The following is an 18,831-nucleotide window of genomic DNA, read 5'->3' as shown; positions in this document are numbered from 1 at the left end:
CCAGGTCAACTCCCAAATCTCGAGAAGTCCCTCAGATGGCTGACGTGTTTCAAGGGACAGTCCCCTCTTCCTCAAAGCCAATCCTGCCTGATACACAGTCTTTGTAAAGCTAAATGGTGAAATCACATGATGTTGGGCAGCTTCCTCCAACTGTGGGGGGGGGGGGGGTTATTGACCCAAATTGTACACAATTGACATGAAGTGTGATCATAGAAACAAATAGCATTAAATTACACACAATGCTTGCCCATAAGGATCACAATAAAAATGCATTGGTAGTAGAATCACATAAAACCCTTAGTCTGTGTTATAAACTCAACAGACCATTAAAATATTCAAAGGCATAATTTGCATACATGATAGGGGTGTGATTTTATCATAAAGGCAGTCAGTAGCAGGATGAAGAAGGGAAGGGTTGAGGTGGCAAAAGTCCCTGTGGATAACCATTAGTAGGTTGGCGGCATATGAGGTAGGAGACAGGGAGAGTGTGAAACTGATAAGGTTGTGATCAGAGAGAGGAAAGGGGATGATAAAGAAGCTGCAGGGAGTGCAGAAGAGGGAGAATACAAGGTCAGGGGTGTTGCCATTGGAGTGAGTGGCGGTTTGAGTCCATTGTGTTAGGTAAAAAGAGGAGGTTATGTTGAGTAGTTGAGAAGTTAACATTAATTGGAATGTTAAAGTCACCAAGAATGATGGCAGATACTTCAGAGGAGAGAAAGTATGGTAGCAATGTGGAGATATCATCGAGAAAGTGTGCCACAGGGCTGTGAGGCCGGTAAATTACTGCAATCTTCAAACTGGAGAAAAAAACGAATGCAGTGCACTTCAAAGGAATAGAGGGAAAGAGAGGGAGGTGTAAGAAGAACCTGGAAGGGGCTTTGTGGTGAGAGGAGAAGTCCAACTCCGCCTCCTTTTCATCTGCTGGGTCTGGGTGAGTGAGTCCAGAGGAGGACACCATGGGACAGGGCAGCTGGAGAGGCAGTGTCGGATTCCTGGAGCCTGGTTTTGGTAATAGCAAGTAGATTGAGGGAGCTGGAGAGGAAAATGTCATTGACAGAAGAAAAGATCATATGATTTTCTTAAGCTCAAGCCCATTCAAACTTATGCATTATAGTAATTTGTGTCAATGCTCATGTCCTACTGTGGTACAGTGCCATTTATTGTGAATAGCACCCCAAAAGACTTACAGCACTGGACAATGCACCACAATGCACATATTGTGTTCCGCTGAAATGCAGTGGAAGAAAGGGTTTCTAGCATGATCCTAGCAATGTCTGCTACAATTATTCTAGCAATGTCTTCTACAAAGATCCTAGAAGTGTCTTCTACAATGATCCTAGCAATGTTTTCTATACCATGATCCTAGCAATGTCTTCTACAAGGATCCTAGATGTGTCTTCTACAATGATCCTAGATGTGTCTTCTACAATGATCCTAGCAGTGTCTTCTTTAATGATCCTAGCAGTGTCTTTTACCACGATCCTAGCAATGTCTTCTATACCACAATCCTAGAAATGTCTTCTATACCATTATCCTAGCACTGTCTTCTACCATGATCCTAGCACTGTCTTCTACAATGATCTTAGCAGTATCTTCTACAATGATCCTAGAAGTGTCTTCTATAATGATCCTAGAAATATCTTCTACAATGATCCCAGAAGTGTCTTCTACAATGATCCCAGGTGTGTCTTCTACAATGATCCTAGAAGTGTCTTCTACAATGATCCTAGGTGTGTCTTCTACAATGATCCTAGAAGTGTCTTCTACAATGATCCTAGGTGTGTCTTCTACAATGATCCTAGAAGTGTCTTCTACAATGATCCCAGCTGTGTCTTCTACAATGATCCTAGACGTCTCTTCTACAATGATCCTAGAAGTGTCTTCTACAATGATCCTAGAAGTGTCTTCTACAATGATCCCAGGTGTGTCTTCTACAATGATTCTAGAAGTGTTTTCTACAATGATCCCAGAAGTGTCTTCTACAATGATCCTAGGTGGATCTTCTACAATGATCCTAGACGTGTCTTCTACAATGATCCCAGGTGTGTCTTCTACAATGATCCTGGAAGTGTCTTCTACAATTATCCTAGGTGTGTCTTTTACAATTATTATTATTATTATTATTATAATACAGTATTTATAAAGCGCCAATAGTTCGCTCAGCGCTGTACATTACAGAGGGGGACAGATCATGTGACAGAACAATACCAATACAATGCAAAACATGAGGGGATTGAGGGCTCTGCTCTTTCGAGCTTACGATCCTAGAAGTGTCTTCTACAATGATCCTAGGTGAGTCTCCTACAATGATCTCAGGTATGTCTTCTGCAATGACAGAACTGTCTTCTACAATGATCCCAGGTGTGTCTTCTACAATGATCCTAGGTGTGTCTTCTACAATGATCCTAGAAGTGTCTTCTACAATGATCCCAGGTGTGTCTTCTACAATGATTCTAGAAGTGTTTTCTACAATGATCCCAGAAGTGTCTTCTACCATGATCCTAGGTGTGTCTTCTACAATGATCCTAGAAGTGTCTTCTACAATGATCCCAGGGGTGTTTTCTACAATGATCCTAGACGTGTCTTCTACAATGATCCTAGAAGTGTCTTCTACGATGATCCCAGGTGTGTCTTCTACAATGATCCTAGACGTGTCTTCTACAATGATCCCAGGTGTGTCTTCTACAATGATCCCGGAAGTGTCTTCTACAATGATCCTAGGTGTGTCTTCTACAATGATCCTAGAAGTGTCTTCTACAATGATCCTAGGTGAGTCTTCTGCAATGATCTCAGGTATGTCTTCTGCAATGACAGAACTGTCTTCTACAATGATCCCAGGTGTGTCTTCTACAATGATCCCAGCAGTGTCTTCTACAATGATCCCAGCAGTGTCTTCTACAATGATCCTAGAAGTGTCTTCTACAATGATTCCAGCATTGTCTTCTGTAATGATCCTAGCAGTGTCTTCTACAGTGATCCTAGGTGTGTCTTCTACAGTGATCCTAGGTGTGCCTTCTACAGTGATCCTAGCAGTATCCAGGGGTGTATTTACAAGGCAAACAGGGAATTTGCCTAGGGCAGCATTTATCGGGGGGGGGGGGGGGGCAGCAGCATATTTCAGTGGGGCCAGTGGTGTATTAACTTTTGTGCTGCCCTAGGCAATAAAAAAATCAGTACCCCCCCCCCCCCTCCGCGCAGAGAGAGCCTGACATTGACCATCAACACCCCTACCCTGAGCCTTCCACTACCACTGCCCCCATACACCAGCCACCATCACCCATGGCGAGAGAGAGAAAGACATTCACCTTCACAGCTCTGGACATCCCCAGGAACGAGAGTCAGGCTGTACATACACCGTCATGAAACCCACAGCCTATCTCGGAACCCACCAGGTCCCCTACTGCGTGTGTCCCTTCTTCTGTCCCTTCTTCCAAGGGGCAGTGCTGCCCCCCTAGGCAAATGCCTCGTTTGCCTTGTGGTAAATACACCTCTGAGTGGGTCAGTGTCATTTTTCAGGGGGGCAGCGCTGCCCCGCAAAGGAAGGGATGGAAGAAGGGACACACGCAGCATGGGGACCTGGTGGGATCTGAGAGAGGCTGCGGGCTGCTTGATGGTTTATGCAGAGCCTGACTCTTGTTCCTGGGGACGTGGAAGGCTCTCTCGGGTGGGGGGCTGCAGTGTTGTTGGTCAATGTCAGGCTCTCTTCGTGGGGGATGCTGCTCGATGTCAGGGTCTTTCTGTGGGGGGAGCCAATTTGTGTGCTACCTAGGGCAGCACGACACCTGAATACACCACTGGCAGCATCTTCCACTCTGCCCCTCTCCCTCATCTCTATGCAGCATCACCCATAGCTCACTCCGTGCCATACACCGGCCAGGGAGGAGAGCGCTGTCACACCGGCATCTCTCCGCCCCGCCCACATCAAGCCTCCAGCGTGCTGCTCAGACTTGAACACCGAGTTGGGCGACCACGCCCACGAGCACTCCGATTGGCTCTTTTCCGGTCGGCCTTTCACACACCCCTGTCCTAAACCAATAGACTGTCGTACCGGTTCCTGTACATCGTAACCCATCGCCTGTTATGTGCCGTATTACACCGGCAATGTTATAGCGGGCTCCCATCATCATCATCCTCGTCACCATTATGGCGGGTGGTGTCGAAGAACAATCAGTGCCCCATCACAGGACATACATGACGGCTTACAATTACTGTGCACCAATCTGTATTCACCACACTCATGATCTCTAGGAGAAGGTGTTATACAAAGTGTCAGGTATTGTCAGTAGAGGCCAATAAGACGTGTCAATGACAGTCACGTGGCTTCAATAAAGATATGAAAGATGAGTGAGTGGAGCCCATTAGGTGGTCTCTAGGAATGATGGTGGGGAGTGCCCTGTACCCCATCCCTGGATTCAGGATGGATACCAAGTATCTCCTTGTATATAGACTGTATATAGATGGTCCTGTCCTCCTCCATTCCTCTCTACACCCCGATCACATACATGACACTGACTCACAGGGGAGAGGAGGAGGGAGAGGCGGTGATGATGATGATGATGATGATGCAGAGAACGTGCTCTCGGCGGGGAACGGGTTAATGGGAAGCAGTGACATCACTGGGGGCTTGGCAGCTCCGACATCACTGAATGGAGAGCATTGTAATAGAGAGCACAAGTCAGAGGAAAGCCGGCACATCCACGGAGGAGAGCGCTACACACGGCTACACACAGAGACCGAGAGGGACCGAGAGAGAGAGAGGGACCGAGAGAGAGAGGGACGTATTTCTAGAGAGGTCATATTTATATCGTATTTATTGTCCTTAGAGGGGAGCTCAGCCGGTTCTAGTCATGATAGCATCTCATCTGCTGGCGTACTTCTTCACCGAGCTCAACCATGACCAAGTACAGAAGGTAAGTGACTCCATCTACGTCACCTACCGTTGTCTACCCATCACATGGATCACTGATCTATCTATCTTTCTTTCTTTCTTTTTTCTCCGTTCTTTTTTTCTTTCTCCCTTCTTTTTTTCTTTCCCTCCTTTTGCATTCCTCTCTCCCTTTATCCCCTCTTTCTATCCATCTCTCTCTACCCCTCTTCCTCTGTCCCTCTTTCTCTCTTACCCCCCAATCTTACTCTCTGGCTCTTCTATCTCCCTCTCTTTCTTCTCTTTCATAGCCTTTCTTTATCTATCCCCTGGTTCTCTTTTCCCTTTCGCTCACCCTTTCTTTATCTATCCTTTTATTGCTCTCGCTTCCCTACCTTCTTTATATCTCCCCCGTCTCCTCTTTCTATCCCCTCTTTCTATCATCTCTCTCTACCCCCCCCCCCCTTCTACAATCTACCCCTTCCCTCCCTTTTTATCCTATTCCCTTTCTCCCTCTTCTTTTCTAACCCTCTCTTTTTATATTTATTTCCCTGTCTTTGTCCCTCTCTCTTTCCTCTTTCTATCCCCCTCTCCCTCTATCCTTCTCTCTCCTCTGTCTATCTCCCCATCTCATCTCTCTCTCTGCTCTCTCATCATTCCTCTCATTCTTTGTCTATCCTTCCTTGTCCTCTTTCTCTCCCCCATATCACCTGTCTGTTTCTCTTCTCTCTCTATTCCTCCTCTCTCCCCTCTTTTTCTGCCATTCTCTCTCCTCTTTCTACCCCCCCCATCTCTCTATCCTTCCATGTCCTCTTTCTATCCACCATCACTTCTCTTTTCCTGTCTTCTCTCTCTCTTCCCGCTCCCCCCATCCCATCTCTCCTTCTCCCCTCTCTTTCTTTCCCCCTCTTCTCTCTCCTTCTCTCCCTCTCTTTTTCTCTATACTTCCCTGTCCACTTTTTATCCCCCATCTCACTTCTTTTTCTCTCTCTCTCTATCCCCCTCTCTTCCCTCTCTTTCTATCCCCCTTTCTCTCTTCTCTCTCTCTTCTCTTGCTGGTTCCCCAATCTCACCTCTCTTTCTCTCCTCTCTATCCCCCCTTTCTCTCCTCTTACTCTCCCCCATCTCACCTCTCTTTCTCTCCTCTCTATCTACCCCCCTTTCTTTCTGTCCCCCCTTTCTCTCTTTTTTGCTACCCCCCATTTCACCTCTCTTTCTCTCATCTCTCTCTATCTGCCTCTCTTTCCTTCCCCCCTTTCTCTCTTCTCTCTCTTCTTGCTCTCCCCCCATCCCACCTCTCTTTCTCTCCTCTCTCTGTCCCCTCTCTTTCTATCCCCAATTTCTCTCTTCTCTCTCTTCTTGCTCCCCCCCATCTCACCTCTCTCTCTATCCCCTCTCTTTCTATCCCCCTTTCTCTCTTCTCTCTCTCCTCTTGCTCTCCCCCCATCTCACCTCTCTTTCCTCTCTCTCTATCCCCCTCTCTTTCTATCCCCCTTTCTCTCTTCTCTTTTCTCTCTTTCTCTCCTCTTGCTCTCCCCCCCATCTCACCACTCTTTTTCTCCTCTGTCTCTACCCCCTTCTCTCCCCTCTTTTTCTATTCCTCTTTCTCCCTCCTCTCTGTCTTATTTATTGAGTAGCAGTTCTGTAATTTTAGTTTCCAACAGTGTGTTAATTCCTCTGGAATAAAGGTCACCATTGAAATCAATGATGTATTCTGGTCTAGTCTGATGATGAAATCCAGGGACTCCCAGCCACCAGCATACCACCTTGTCTTGTAGCAGCTCCACGTGTCTGGGGACAGGAATGGATGTTCAGGTTAGCAGGGACACACATGCTGGATAGTATGACATGGCATGGGGCAGTCATATTCTCATGTCATTTATTCACTGAGCCTAAAATTCCAATGGATTTCTTCCCAGAATAATGTAGACAGCCAACACTGAGAACTTCCAGTAATGCTCTGCTCTTTCCTGTAGTGACATTCATATAAAGCCTTTGAAGATGCTCTTCTTCAGTATGAATACGTCAGGACTAGGACTGAGGGGCATTTCATGGCTTTCTACACCTTTACAATGGCCACATGGCAAAGTGAAAAAGTGAAGCTGATCCATGTAGTTTTGTAAGAATCCAGGATGATGGTCTGTATAGAGCATGTTGGTTGGTCTGCCTGTCATTGTAGTCCAGACTCACACTGGTGATCTATTGTTAATGAAGGAAATCATTACAGCAAGGTAGCAGGCAGCACTGCAGTCTTTACCTTGGCTGCGACTTCCCCATCATCACGTGCTTTGTTTCATCCTCTATATAGTACAGTGATGACACAATGGAAAAGAAAAGGTTCGGCTGAAGCAGGAAGTATGTCTAGCATTATGGAAACTGAACAAGATTGATCTGATAGAGTTTATTCTCAATAAATATTTTCTGCATCAGAAGTTGCTGTATATCTGATCTTAAACTGTATGTCAGCCCAACATATCATACTTCTGATGTGTGTCTGTGTTGCCATGTATATGTATGAAAATCCTACTTGGGAGCAATCCAGTGGTCAGACTTCTGCTGACACACCCCCTGCACAGCTAATCACTAGCAAGATCAGTGTACTGCAGTTTCTCTGCCTCCTGCCAACACGCCCCCTGCAGTCTCCACTCCATTCTCTTTAAAGCCCTTTATGCAGCTGAGGACAGAGAATATGTGATCACTTTAAAAAAAGTATATATATTTATTTATGCATTTCTATTTTAAACTGAGTGGGCTGTTTTGCTTTAAAGTATCATAAGCTATATTCTTATTCACCAAACATAATCCATACTTAAAGCGGAGTTCCAGTCACACTGCAAAAAAATAAAAGTCAGCAGCTACAAAAACTGTAGCTGCTGACTTTTAAAAACCAGCCACTTACCTGTCCTCCCTGCAGCCCGTTTCACCAGCCGGCCGGTGTTCCTGGCGCCAGCATCTTCAGTATGAGCACCTGGCTGTGACAGCTTGCGGCTTCACAGCAGGATGCCCACTGCGCATGCGCGAGTAGCGCTGCACTTTCTGAATAGTCCCGTAGTCTTTTGGGACCTGCCACGTGTCCTCGAAGACTACGGGGAGGGAGGAGGGGAGGACAAATTCCGCTTCGCATCGCCTAGGCAATGGAAAAAGGAAGTAGGAGCTGATACCTGTCAAATTCAGGTACCTGCCCCCCACCTCTCCCAAAAGGTACCAGTCCTTAATGGTAAGCGGGGGATCATTCTTTAAAATGGAACTTCCCCATTTGGGTAGAGCTCCGCTTTAAATTCTTCTTGAAAACGCTGTACTCTATTTTTCATTAAATAGTTTCTTGTGTTTTTTGCCTCCTTGTAACATCCTCTGTGAGGTTCCAAACCTCTCCCTTTCCCTCTCTCTAGCATTTGTTTGTAATGAGCAGTGCACGCTAGTTGCAGTCACGTGCACTGCTCTATGCACACTAGTTGCAGTCATGTGCACTGCTCTATGCACACTACAAATTCCATATTCCAGTTCAGGAGCAAGCAAGAGAGGGTGACTATGTTCCTACATACAGGGGTGATTTACTTAGGATCCATTCACACCAATGCGTTTTTTAATGCTTTTTGCAGAAACGCAATACAGTCCATTTAACATGGTTTCCTATGGAATACGTTCACTTCTATGCTTTTTTGAGCTGCTACCTTTTTCAAAAGGGTCAGGGACTTTTTTAAAAGCAAAAAGCAGCATTTTGGTACAATAGAGTTCAATGGAGAATCTGCTGAAATGCATGGTAGTGTGTTTTTGCAGCGTTTTTGCTGTGATTTTGCCGCGTTTTGCGTTATGTATTTTTATTCTGCTCAGCAAAAAAAAATTCACTTTAAAAAAAAAAGCTGAACAGAATACAAAACGCAGCAAAATCACAGAAAAAACGCATGTAGAAAAATGCAAAACGAACTGCGAAAAGCATTGCAAACGGAAAAAAAGCAAACTGCACAGGTGTGAATGGAGCCTTAAACTGGGGAGTGTAAAATATGGTACAGCTGTGCATAGTAGCCAATCAGCCTCTATCTTCAGCTTGTTCAATTAAGCCTTGCCAAAAAAAACCTCTAAGCTGATTTCTATGCAGAGCGGTGCCAGATTTAGCACTCTCCAGTTTCAGTAAATCAGCCTCACAGTGGGTCTATGGAGATCAAACTTTGCCACCCTTTAACAGACCCTGCATTCGCTATATCTGGTCTCCCATAGTACACAAAACATGAAAATACAATCATTTTAGTAAATATAAACTGCTAAATTCCTTTTCTCATCAGCAGTTAGAGCAGTCTTGTGACTTCTATCAGCGTCCAGCTGAGCACTGGTTAAAGCTGGTAGGAGGAGTTTTCATTCTCTCACTGCCCTATGAGATTGCATAACCCCTGACCCTCTGTTTGGACAGTGCTGATTGGCCCTGTGTTGATCACATGCACCCTCGCAAGATAAAGAAAAACTCTAGCAGTACACTCCAAACTGAGCATGTGCAGAGTGTCCCCAAGGCTGTGTTCTATCAGGAGATGAAATGGGGAACATACTGTAGAAGAAGGGAAGGATCAGAGAAGACAGGATCAAACATCCTTTTTACACAATGCAGAGGATTAACCCCTTAAGTTCCACAGTGAATATAAAAAGCATGCTTTACTGCATATTCAGACTGATTTTTCTGTTGTGGGTTTAGTAACACTTTAAGTAGTGGATGTGTATGGATTATTTTTGGAGAATAAGGATATCATTTGGTGTCACTTTAAGCCCTGTCCCATATCAGCCAGTTTCTACATGTGATATCCCTGCTGCGATTATCTGATTGGCTGCTCTTGGTTTAAAGCGTCTGTAAATGTTCAGATTTTTTTTCATTAAAAAAGCAACCATGTTATACTTACCTGCTCTGTGCAGTGGTCTGTGCAGAGCCCCGATCCTCCTCTTCTCGGGTCCCCCGCTTGGGCTCCTGGCCCCTTCCCCCTTGCTGAGTGCCCCAGAGCAAGCTGTCTATAAGACACACAGAGCTCGTCTCAGCCCCGCCCCTTCCTCACTGGCTGTGATTGACAGCAGCGGTAGCCAATGTCTCAGCCAATGAGGCGAGAGAAACCCAAGAGAGCCACTGCTCTCGTGCACATCGCTGGATCGGGATTGGGCTCAGGTAAGTATTGAGGGGGCTGCACACTGAAGTTTTTTTTACCTTCATGCATACAACCTTCAGCCTTTACGACCACTTTAACTTTTCATTAAACAGCTGTAATGCATTTTAAGGGTGCTTTCATGATATCACTACCAATGTACAACTTTCAGGTTCCTTATGGTGCTCGTGTCAATTGACTTAATCCGGCCCTTTATAAGTCGAATTCCGAAATAATTTTCTTTAGAAAATATTTTCTAAGAATTTTCGTTTGAATTTCGCACCATTAGTGGGCCACAGAAACGGGCAATTTACGAGCAACCATCGAATTTGAGTGATCGGGCATGCTGGAAATTTTTTGAAAAATGAACAAATTCTAATCAATGATGGGAGAATTGTGTGAGAAATGTAATTGAAAAATAATTTAACATGAGCTGTGACCTGGAAAGAAAAGAAAATTCTTGGCCACGAAAATTCTTTCCTGTAGCAAAATGAGGTGAAATTTAAAGCTTGGTTGGTCGAATTTTAAAATCAATGGTGGCACCATCGGACTACAAAATGCACAAAATTTCAGATTTTCTAAAGAAAATTAGTTCGGAACTCGACCCTTGTCTGGTTTGCAATAGGCTGCCATAGATTATGCAATTTTCTTTCTTTCAACCATGGGTTGAAGGAAAGAAAATTGCTCGATTCTCCTATCAACACAGTCAGTTGCCTTAATGCCCAGACAACCAAAAACTCCATGTGCTGGGATAATGGCTCTGCGTCATTTGATTTATTCCTATCTCTGGCACATTGATCTGGTGTGTTGGATGCCTCTGCGTGTTAAGGACTGATAATAAAGGTTGCTAGGGTGCTTCTAGGAAAATTTCTGTAGGGAGATATGTCGGGACGACGAGGATGCTGTTTGAATGGTTTATCCTTGACTGCTGAGTGAAGACCTTTCAAGCATAAGAGAGAACAAACATACTAAAGAAAGATGTATAGAAAAGCCATGTGGCATTGTAAGAGCAATTAGGCAGGCTATTCAATAAATAAGTGTTATTATATTGTACAACTACAGGAACCTCTCCATCTACTGAGTAACTGCAAGTTCCAGCAAGACCTGTCGACCAGAGATTGACAGGATTTATATTTCTGGTTATTAGAGCAACAGAATAGCTATAAACAGTCATTGATTTCTTAAGACAAAGGGTTTTAGAACTGTCCAATGTTTTGAGCATTAAGCTTTGGTATTAATATTTTAAGTCTACCAAAAACTGCGATTTCTGCAGTGGGTCCCTTTTTTAAGACCTCACTTCCCCATTGCACGTAATGCTGCTCTCTGATATCGATAATTAGTGAAAACTCCAGAAGCAAGAGTAGCATCTTACTTGTAATAGTTAATTGAGTTTATTGGAGTTCAGGCATAAAAGAAGCTGACAAATGTTTCAAATTCCAACAATATGTCTTTAAGGACGCCCCTTGAGAGGCTCCCTTGGGATCTAGAGATGAGCTTGGGTTGGTTCAAACACAAATTCTCATCAGACCCAAGCTCAAATCTATTTGGGATCTACACATCTACTAGAAGAAGACCCTGGGAAATACATTAAATATAGATAGGATTATAGACTGTGAACGTCTTGGAATCCACCCGGAAATACAGGAATCTGAGTTTTGCGCTTGCCTAAGTTCCTCAAAATGCAGGAGATTAAAGGGCATCTCTAGGCAAAACCATTTTATTTCATTTAATTAGTATGGGGAAGGGCTAAACCCTCTGTTATTTTTTTTTTTACTGTCTGTGTCCCTATTTTTTTATTTGTACTGGTGACCATTGTTACTGGGGGGGAATCCAAAACTGTAGACTTCTCCCCAAAGCAAGAGCTAAGGGGAAATCAGGAAATCTTCCAATGGGGACTCCTGTACTAGAGATAACTATCTAAGGCTTAGTTTATACTCACAGTTTCAGCAGTAAAATTAGGCAGTTGATCTGCATTTTTACCACCCTTCCCCCTCCCTCCAAAATGAGCCAAATTGGGGTGTGCACATGTGCTGCTGCTTTAAGATGTGCCAAAAAAGATTCCTCCTGTTGCATTCAGTGGGCTGAACATGAGCCATTCATGTGAAAACGCTAGACTTGCAGTTGCGATGCGGTATTCCTATTAAAAAAGGCCATTTGGCTGTTGAAAGGGAAAAAAACACAGGCGTTTAGGAGATGGCAGTATCTCCTCTTGAATACATGTCAGCCACATCTGCACTGTGAAAAGTGATCTGTGGTGGCTCGAAACACCTGTAAGTGAGCCCTAATGGGAGAATGGTCTTCATTTGGGAGATTTCCTCTAACTTCCTGAAGAAAAAGGAAATTCCCCCAATGGTACACAGGCAGCAAAACATAAAGTTGCAGTTAAAGTAGCTTTAACCCTTCGCTTTGCTGCCAAAACCAAAAATAACAGACAATTGTATCAATGACTTACCATCATTTTCCTATACTGGCACCAATCCATGGAAGCATACATGTGGTAGGTGGGGGATATTATTAACATGTGTGCTGCCATGTTGGCGCCAGGAAAACATAAAAATGTATCAAATACTTACCATAATTTTACTTTCCTGGTGCCAATCCATGACAGCATACATGTGGTAGGTGGGGGATACTACCACATGTATGCTGCCATGCTGGTGCCAGGAAAATGTAAAATTGTATCAATATGTTCCATAATATTCTTTTCCTGGCGCCAACCCATGGCAGCATACATGTGGGAATAACCCTCACCTACCACATGTATGCTGCAATGTTGGCACCTGGAAAACAGTTTTTACTATGTATACCCTTTAAGGTGCCTAAACCAGGCCATAGCATGAGGCCTCTAGCTCACATGAGATGTACATGAGCCAAACAATTTTAGTTATGTCAGCTCAGCAGGAAAGGGTTCCCACTAATTAATTTTTCGAAAATTGGCCATCATGACAGATGTCATTACATTTAGATGGTTCTAGTAACATAATATTTTACAGTTTAGAGCAAAGTTTTCAACTGAATGAAGAGTTCATCTGAAGCTGAAGATTCCATGTTTGGGATCCCACAATGTGATAAGTAGCTTGAAATTCCAGAAAAGGATAAGAAATGCAAATTGTAAACATTCCAACATTATCACAACTACCTGCTAATGTACAAGCTGTGTGGTGCCTCCTGCCCACAGAACGCAGCGTACACTGTGGTCGGAGGAAATGGAATTTCCTTTCTGGGAATTGACTTGATATGTCGGTGATGACTCATTACAACTGTCCAAACAATCTTTTGTCCACAAATAGAAAAAAAAATGCGGTAAAAGCTGCATTAGGAAAATAATTACCCGGTCTGGATGAGAAGTGGTTAAGCTGCATTATCCTATGAGATCTTAAGAAAATGGTTGAAGACCCAACCCTGGAAAGTAACCAGACTGGTTCATATTGTGATTCTAATTCCAGACTTTTCTCCAAGGCAGGCGTGCAGAGAGGGAATATAGAGAACTGGATCAAATAGGCCAAATCAAGATTCTCGAAGATCTTTGAGTTGTTGTATGAAAACTGGAGCAACGTAAAAAGGGTTGTTGTTGCCTCTCTTTATTTTCAGCAGATCTGATGTGTTTGGATCTATTTCTTAAACATTAATAGCATGGTCAAGAGCAGAGGCCAATTAACAGCTCAGGAGGAACTTCCTTCGGAAGGCATACTTTAGACTGCCAACATTCAGTACGTGCCTGAATCCGAAGTGCCTGCCAGTAATTTTATGTTCATTCTGGTAATGTCATTTATGTAATGCCCTAGCAGATGCACTTCAGTATGATTACATTAGTACTTAAGTCTAGCACCACGTTTCATGTAATCTAGTTTTCATAGATTAGCAGCCTATGATATACTCCTGCCCAGGGCTTTTTTTCTCAGTGAATAGATGTAGGAACTCCCCACTTCCGAGTCACACCTTGTCTCCTCTCCCTACCCACCTCTGGGTACCATTCTTTGATTCCACCCTCTACCTACCTCCCAGTACCACCTCTTTCAGAGAATACAGAACCAAGAATCATTTTGTGGTGCTAAATAATTTGTATGGAATTTATTAATGATATCAGGATAGGAAGATCCCCTGCAGCCAGCAACAACAGATACCCCTCCTTCCCCAGCAACAATAAATCCTCCAGCAACAATAAATCCCCACCAACAAAATATCACTACCCCAGAAACCATCCACCCCAGCAACAATATACTCCCACTAGCAACAATGGATCTCCCAGTAGCCAGTAGTAAACAGACCCCCCAGCAGCCAGAAACAATAGACTCCTCCGACAACAGTAGATCCCTTCCAGCAACAATTGTTCCCTGCCCAAACAACAGTAGATCCCCCTGCAACAATAGACCCCCCCCAGCGACAACAGATCCTCAGCAGCCAGCAATACACCCTCCAGCACACCCCTTACCATTACGTTCATTAAGTTCTGGAACTGCGTTTCCCTGCACTCCTACTGAAAAAAAGCCCTGCTCCTGCCACAGAAGCCTCTGATGGAAGCTGCTATGGCCTTTAATCTCCAAGCCCATTCTATCCCATACAAAATAAATCAGAAGCTGGATGCTGATGGTTCCATCCAACAGAATTTCAAAGCAGCTGCGCTGAACCCTTCAAATAAATAAAAATAAAAAATAAATTCTCATATACATATATATCTGGGAATAAATAAATTAAAAACAAAATAAATATATATATATATACAGTATAATATATAAAAAAATATATATATATATATATATATATATATATATATATATATATATAAAACCCTAGATTCCCATGGCTAGAAATCTTCCTAGGTCAGGAGGGTTAGAAAAGTGTTCATGCACACAGCCCCCTCTGCATTATTCCCCTGCAGTGTACAGCTGATGCAAGGAGGTTGTAATGATGTAGGCTCTAGGCAGGGATGACTGCAGAGGTCAAACCTCTTTCTCAGCCTCTGATTGGACAAAGGATGAAGTGTGCGCACCTCTGTAAACTCACATTCTAGTGCTGATCTGTGAATTGTGCCTGCATCCTTTGTAGAATGAGTATATAACTCATGTGTATGGCTCTTTGCATGAATGGGCCTCCTACTCAACCTTTGGCATTAGAAGCCATTTGTCATGTTTCGATAATACCATAGGTCTTTATTAGAGCTTTATATTTCTTAAAAACTTGAAGTTGATCCAATTGGTGCTTACATCCATTAATACTGCAGAGGAAAAATAAAAGTATATATAAAAGCAAAACTGTTTTTAATACGGGATAGAGTAGGGGGAGTTTAAACCCTTTGTGCTATTTTTTTTTTTTTTGCAGTCTCATTAGGGAGATTTCTCTTTATTTTCTGTCCTGTAGACTCAGGAGGAAGTGATAGGGAGAACTCTTCTTAGACAGCTGTCAGTGGAACAAGTAGAGGATTTCCCCTTTATTCCTCTTCTGGAGGCACCTTAAAAATTTGTATTTACCCTGACTTTCATTCCTGGTGACATTGAGGATCAGTACATTAGAGAGAGTGAATTTCCTTAACAGGACACAGAGAACAAACCTGTCAGTGGTCCTAACCGCTCACCACTCTATACAAATCTAAAAAAAAAAAAAGTTTTGCCTCGCTCATTTACACGCGGGGCTGAGGGGCCCCTGATTGCCCACCTAAAGAAGGGCATAAAGCCACTCTGGCTGTACACTTTCCACAGCCATGATGCTTTGCTTCGCGGCCATGACAAAAATTAATCTGCATGTTGCATTTGGCAATTTAAGGGCTAGTTCACACTATATGCAGTCCATTACATTTTTTTTCTGCATGAAAAATGCATGCACAGTGTTTTCCATGTATTCCAATGGCCCTAGTTCACACCAGTGCAGTCAGTTCCAGATCTGGTCCGGTCACTATAATTTTCTTCTGGCCGAGGTCCGAATCTCATGTTTGTGCTATGACTCAGAGTGTAGTCACTGTATGTCTATAAAAGAATGAGAAATGTATAATTTCCATAGGAAGGAGTAGATGGAAGGTACAGGTGGGTGGAAGGAAGGTACAGGTGGGTGGCAGGAAGGAAAGGGTGGGTGGAAGGAAGGTAGGAATGGATGGCAGGAAGGAAGGGGTGGGTGGATGGAAGGAAGAGGTAGGTGGATGGAAGGAAGGGTGGGTGGGTAGGTGGATGGAAGGAAGGGTGGGTGGATGGAAGGAAGGGGTGGATGAAAGGAAGGGAGGGATGGGTGGAAGGAAGGAAGGAAGGGGGGGTGGAAAGATGGAAGGAAGGAAGGAAGGAGGGGGTGGGTGGAAGCAAGGGAGGGATGGGTGGAAGGAAGAAAGGGATGGGTGGAAGGATGGGAGGAAAGAAGGAGGGAAGGAAGGGGTGGGTGGAAGGAAGGGAGGGGTGGGAGGAAAGAAGGTAGGGGTGGGTGGGTGTAATGTAGATTGGACTCATGTGACTCAGATGCATCAGAGCTGTTGGCTGCTGTGTTCAGTTCACCGCCCACACATCCTCTGAAGCTGCATGGACTGGAGTGTGGACAGGCACAGGGGTAGGCAGAGCAGATCCAGCCTCTCTCTCCTCTTCTCCTTTTGGTGCGGAGGATGGAGGGAGGGGCTGAGCATTGAGAAGAACACAGCGGCGGTGGGAGGGAGAGGGGGTAGAAAGAAAACTGAGCCATCAGGTATGTTCTTTTCAGCGGTGGGGGTGGTGACAAGCAGCGATCTCCTGTATGACTTCCAGTGAAGCAACTGAAAGCCGATTCTCCTCCTCTCCCTCCCGTGGCTTCCAGCTGCTTTATTGAAAGCCATAGAGGAGATCGCTGCTTGTCACCGCCCCAAACCACCCCTCCCACACACCCCTAGTCCCGGGACCACTCGCCGCCCCTACCTTATTTCCACTCACGGGTGAGTGTAAATTTCGAGTGCTGCAGGGATGGTTGGCAACTCTCCTTTGGGGGGGATGTTCAGACCCCCCTGACCTCCCCCTTATCTGTGCCCCTGCTGCAAGGGGCGGGGCGCACACTGTGATGTCATGTTGCCGTGACGTCCACCTTGCTCAGCGGTGGATCTGTCATTGCAGGCTGGAGGTCTGGAAGGGAGCGCTGCTGGGGCCTTTCTTGGTCCGTGGTCTGCTATTTAGTGACTGCTGCTGTAGAAGATACATTGAACTGCCACCTTGTGGGGGAGGTGCATTGTTTGTTACATTATCTTCAATGGTACTTTCCGATTCCATTATGAGTAGTGAGTTCCAGTCAATTGAGATCAGAGAGTTCACAATGAGTCAGGGGAAGAGGAGATGATATCCCCGTGCAATACGTGTTACTATATACTGTACATTTACTACAGCAACAGGAAACTAATATGGAGTAGAAAAGCTGCTATTAGATGATCATTTGCATAGTCTTCTTTTCACACCATACGCTTTGACCTGCTTTTTTTTTCACCTGATCGGTGTGGGTCACTGCAAGGACACATAGAAAACAAATGTTTTTTTTTGTCCCTTGATATCAATACAACACAGTGGCGATGTGCAATGTGGAAAAATGCATATTAACACTTGTCACTGCGCCACAACTTGGCTGCAGTATAAAAACTTTAACCACTTGCCCTTCAGAGGATTTACCCCCCATTCCTGACCAAGCCATTTTTTGTGATACGTTATTTTAACTAACAATTGCGCGGTCATGCAACGCTATATATAAATGAAATTTGTGGCATTTTTTCCCCCACAAATAGGACATTCTTTCAGTGGTATTTGATCACCTCTTCGTTTTGAAATCCCCACGCTTCTCCCTGTTCTTTCTGCAAGACAGATAGATTAGACCAATTTGTTTGGTCAGTGCAGGCACAGAGCATCACTCTGATCCATCCTGGAAGACCTGCAGAAATAATTGGGAGAAGCACAGGGATTTCAAATCTCGATCCCCAAACCGCGGTTGTGTGGGCACTGACAGCTTATCCCCCTTGGAGGTAAATAGAGCAGGAACTGGGGTGGGTGGGCAGGGAGGTTGAATGGTGTTAAACTGGTCATATGTGGATTGAAATTTGGCTGGTTCAGCAGGAACCGGACGAAATTTGATCCATGTATGGGCAGGCTGATTGTACCCAAGTCAATTTATTGATCAACTTGGGTACAACCAGCCTGCTGGCTGCTATAGCTGCTAGCAGTAATGATTGTGTTCAGGCAGCTGGAAAGGCTCCCCACACCCCCCCAACTGGCGGAACACAATAGTACTGTGGCAGATATTCCCAACATCAACACAGTGGTGGAAGGAAAGAAAATGGAATTATCTATGGGTTGCCTTGGTTCACCTTTTCTTTGAACTAACTCTTTAAGGGCTCGTTCACACTTGACTGTTTTACCAAACGCTTGCCAATGCCCCTATAGCGTTTGGCAAGCGTTGGTCCGGCGTTTGCGGACCATTTTTTAACGCTCGGCAAACGCTCCGCATATGCGGTTTAGCGGCGGTTGCTAGGCATTTGCCGAGCGTTAAAAACGCCCCACAAACGCCTATAATGAAGTTTGAATGGTGTTACCGCTCTGCAAACACCCCGCAACTGCACCATAGACTAGAATAGGAGGCCTCAACCAGAGGCGTCCGTTTTGCCGCGACGTGACGCTAACACTCCCGTTAGAACAGCACCATGTGCTGCAATGTGCAGAATTGTCAGAGGCATTTGGGAAGCGGTAAAAACGCTTCCCAAATGCCTTTCTGCCGCCTGCACACAACGCTAGTGTGAACGTAGCCTTAGTGCCATTCCTCTATTTGTTCTGATGACAAAATACCTCTGGAGAAAGTGAGGGAAAATCCAAAACTATGAGTTTTAAACTAGAACAGGAATCGAGATTAAATAATCCAATGAAGACATTTGTT

General features: G+C 44.5%; 1 protein-coding gene across 1 annotated transcript in view; it reads left to right on the top strand.

Annotated features, from left to right (window-relative positions):
* Positions 1-4,640: 4,640 nt before the first annotated feature.
* LOC149454690 (hexokinase-2) overlaps positions 4,641-18,831 on the top strand; it is a 68,050-nt gene continuing 53,859 nt past the window's right edge. The window contains exon 1 of the mRNA XM_089687168.1: positions 4,641-4,910. Within this exon, the coding sequence (XP_089543294.1) occupies positions 4,848-4,910 (63 nt within the window). The 5' untranslated portion in view covers positions 4,641-4,847. The remainder of the gene's footprint in view (positions 4,911-18,831) is intronic.

Source organism: Staurois parvus, unplaced genomic scaffold (genome assembly GCF_062004578.1).
Source record: "Staurois parvus isolate SC_StPar_1 unplaced genomic scaffold, SC_StPar_1.0 ptg000420l, whole genome shotgun sequence".
Lineage (NCBI taxonomy): Eukaryota > Metazoa > Chordata > Amphibia > Anura > Ranidae > Staurois > Staurois parvus.
This window is presented reverse-complemented; position numbering and strand designations above follow the sequence as displayed.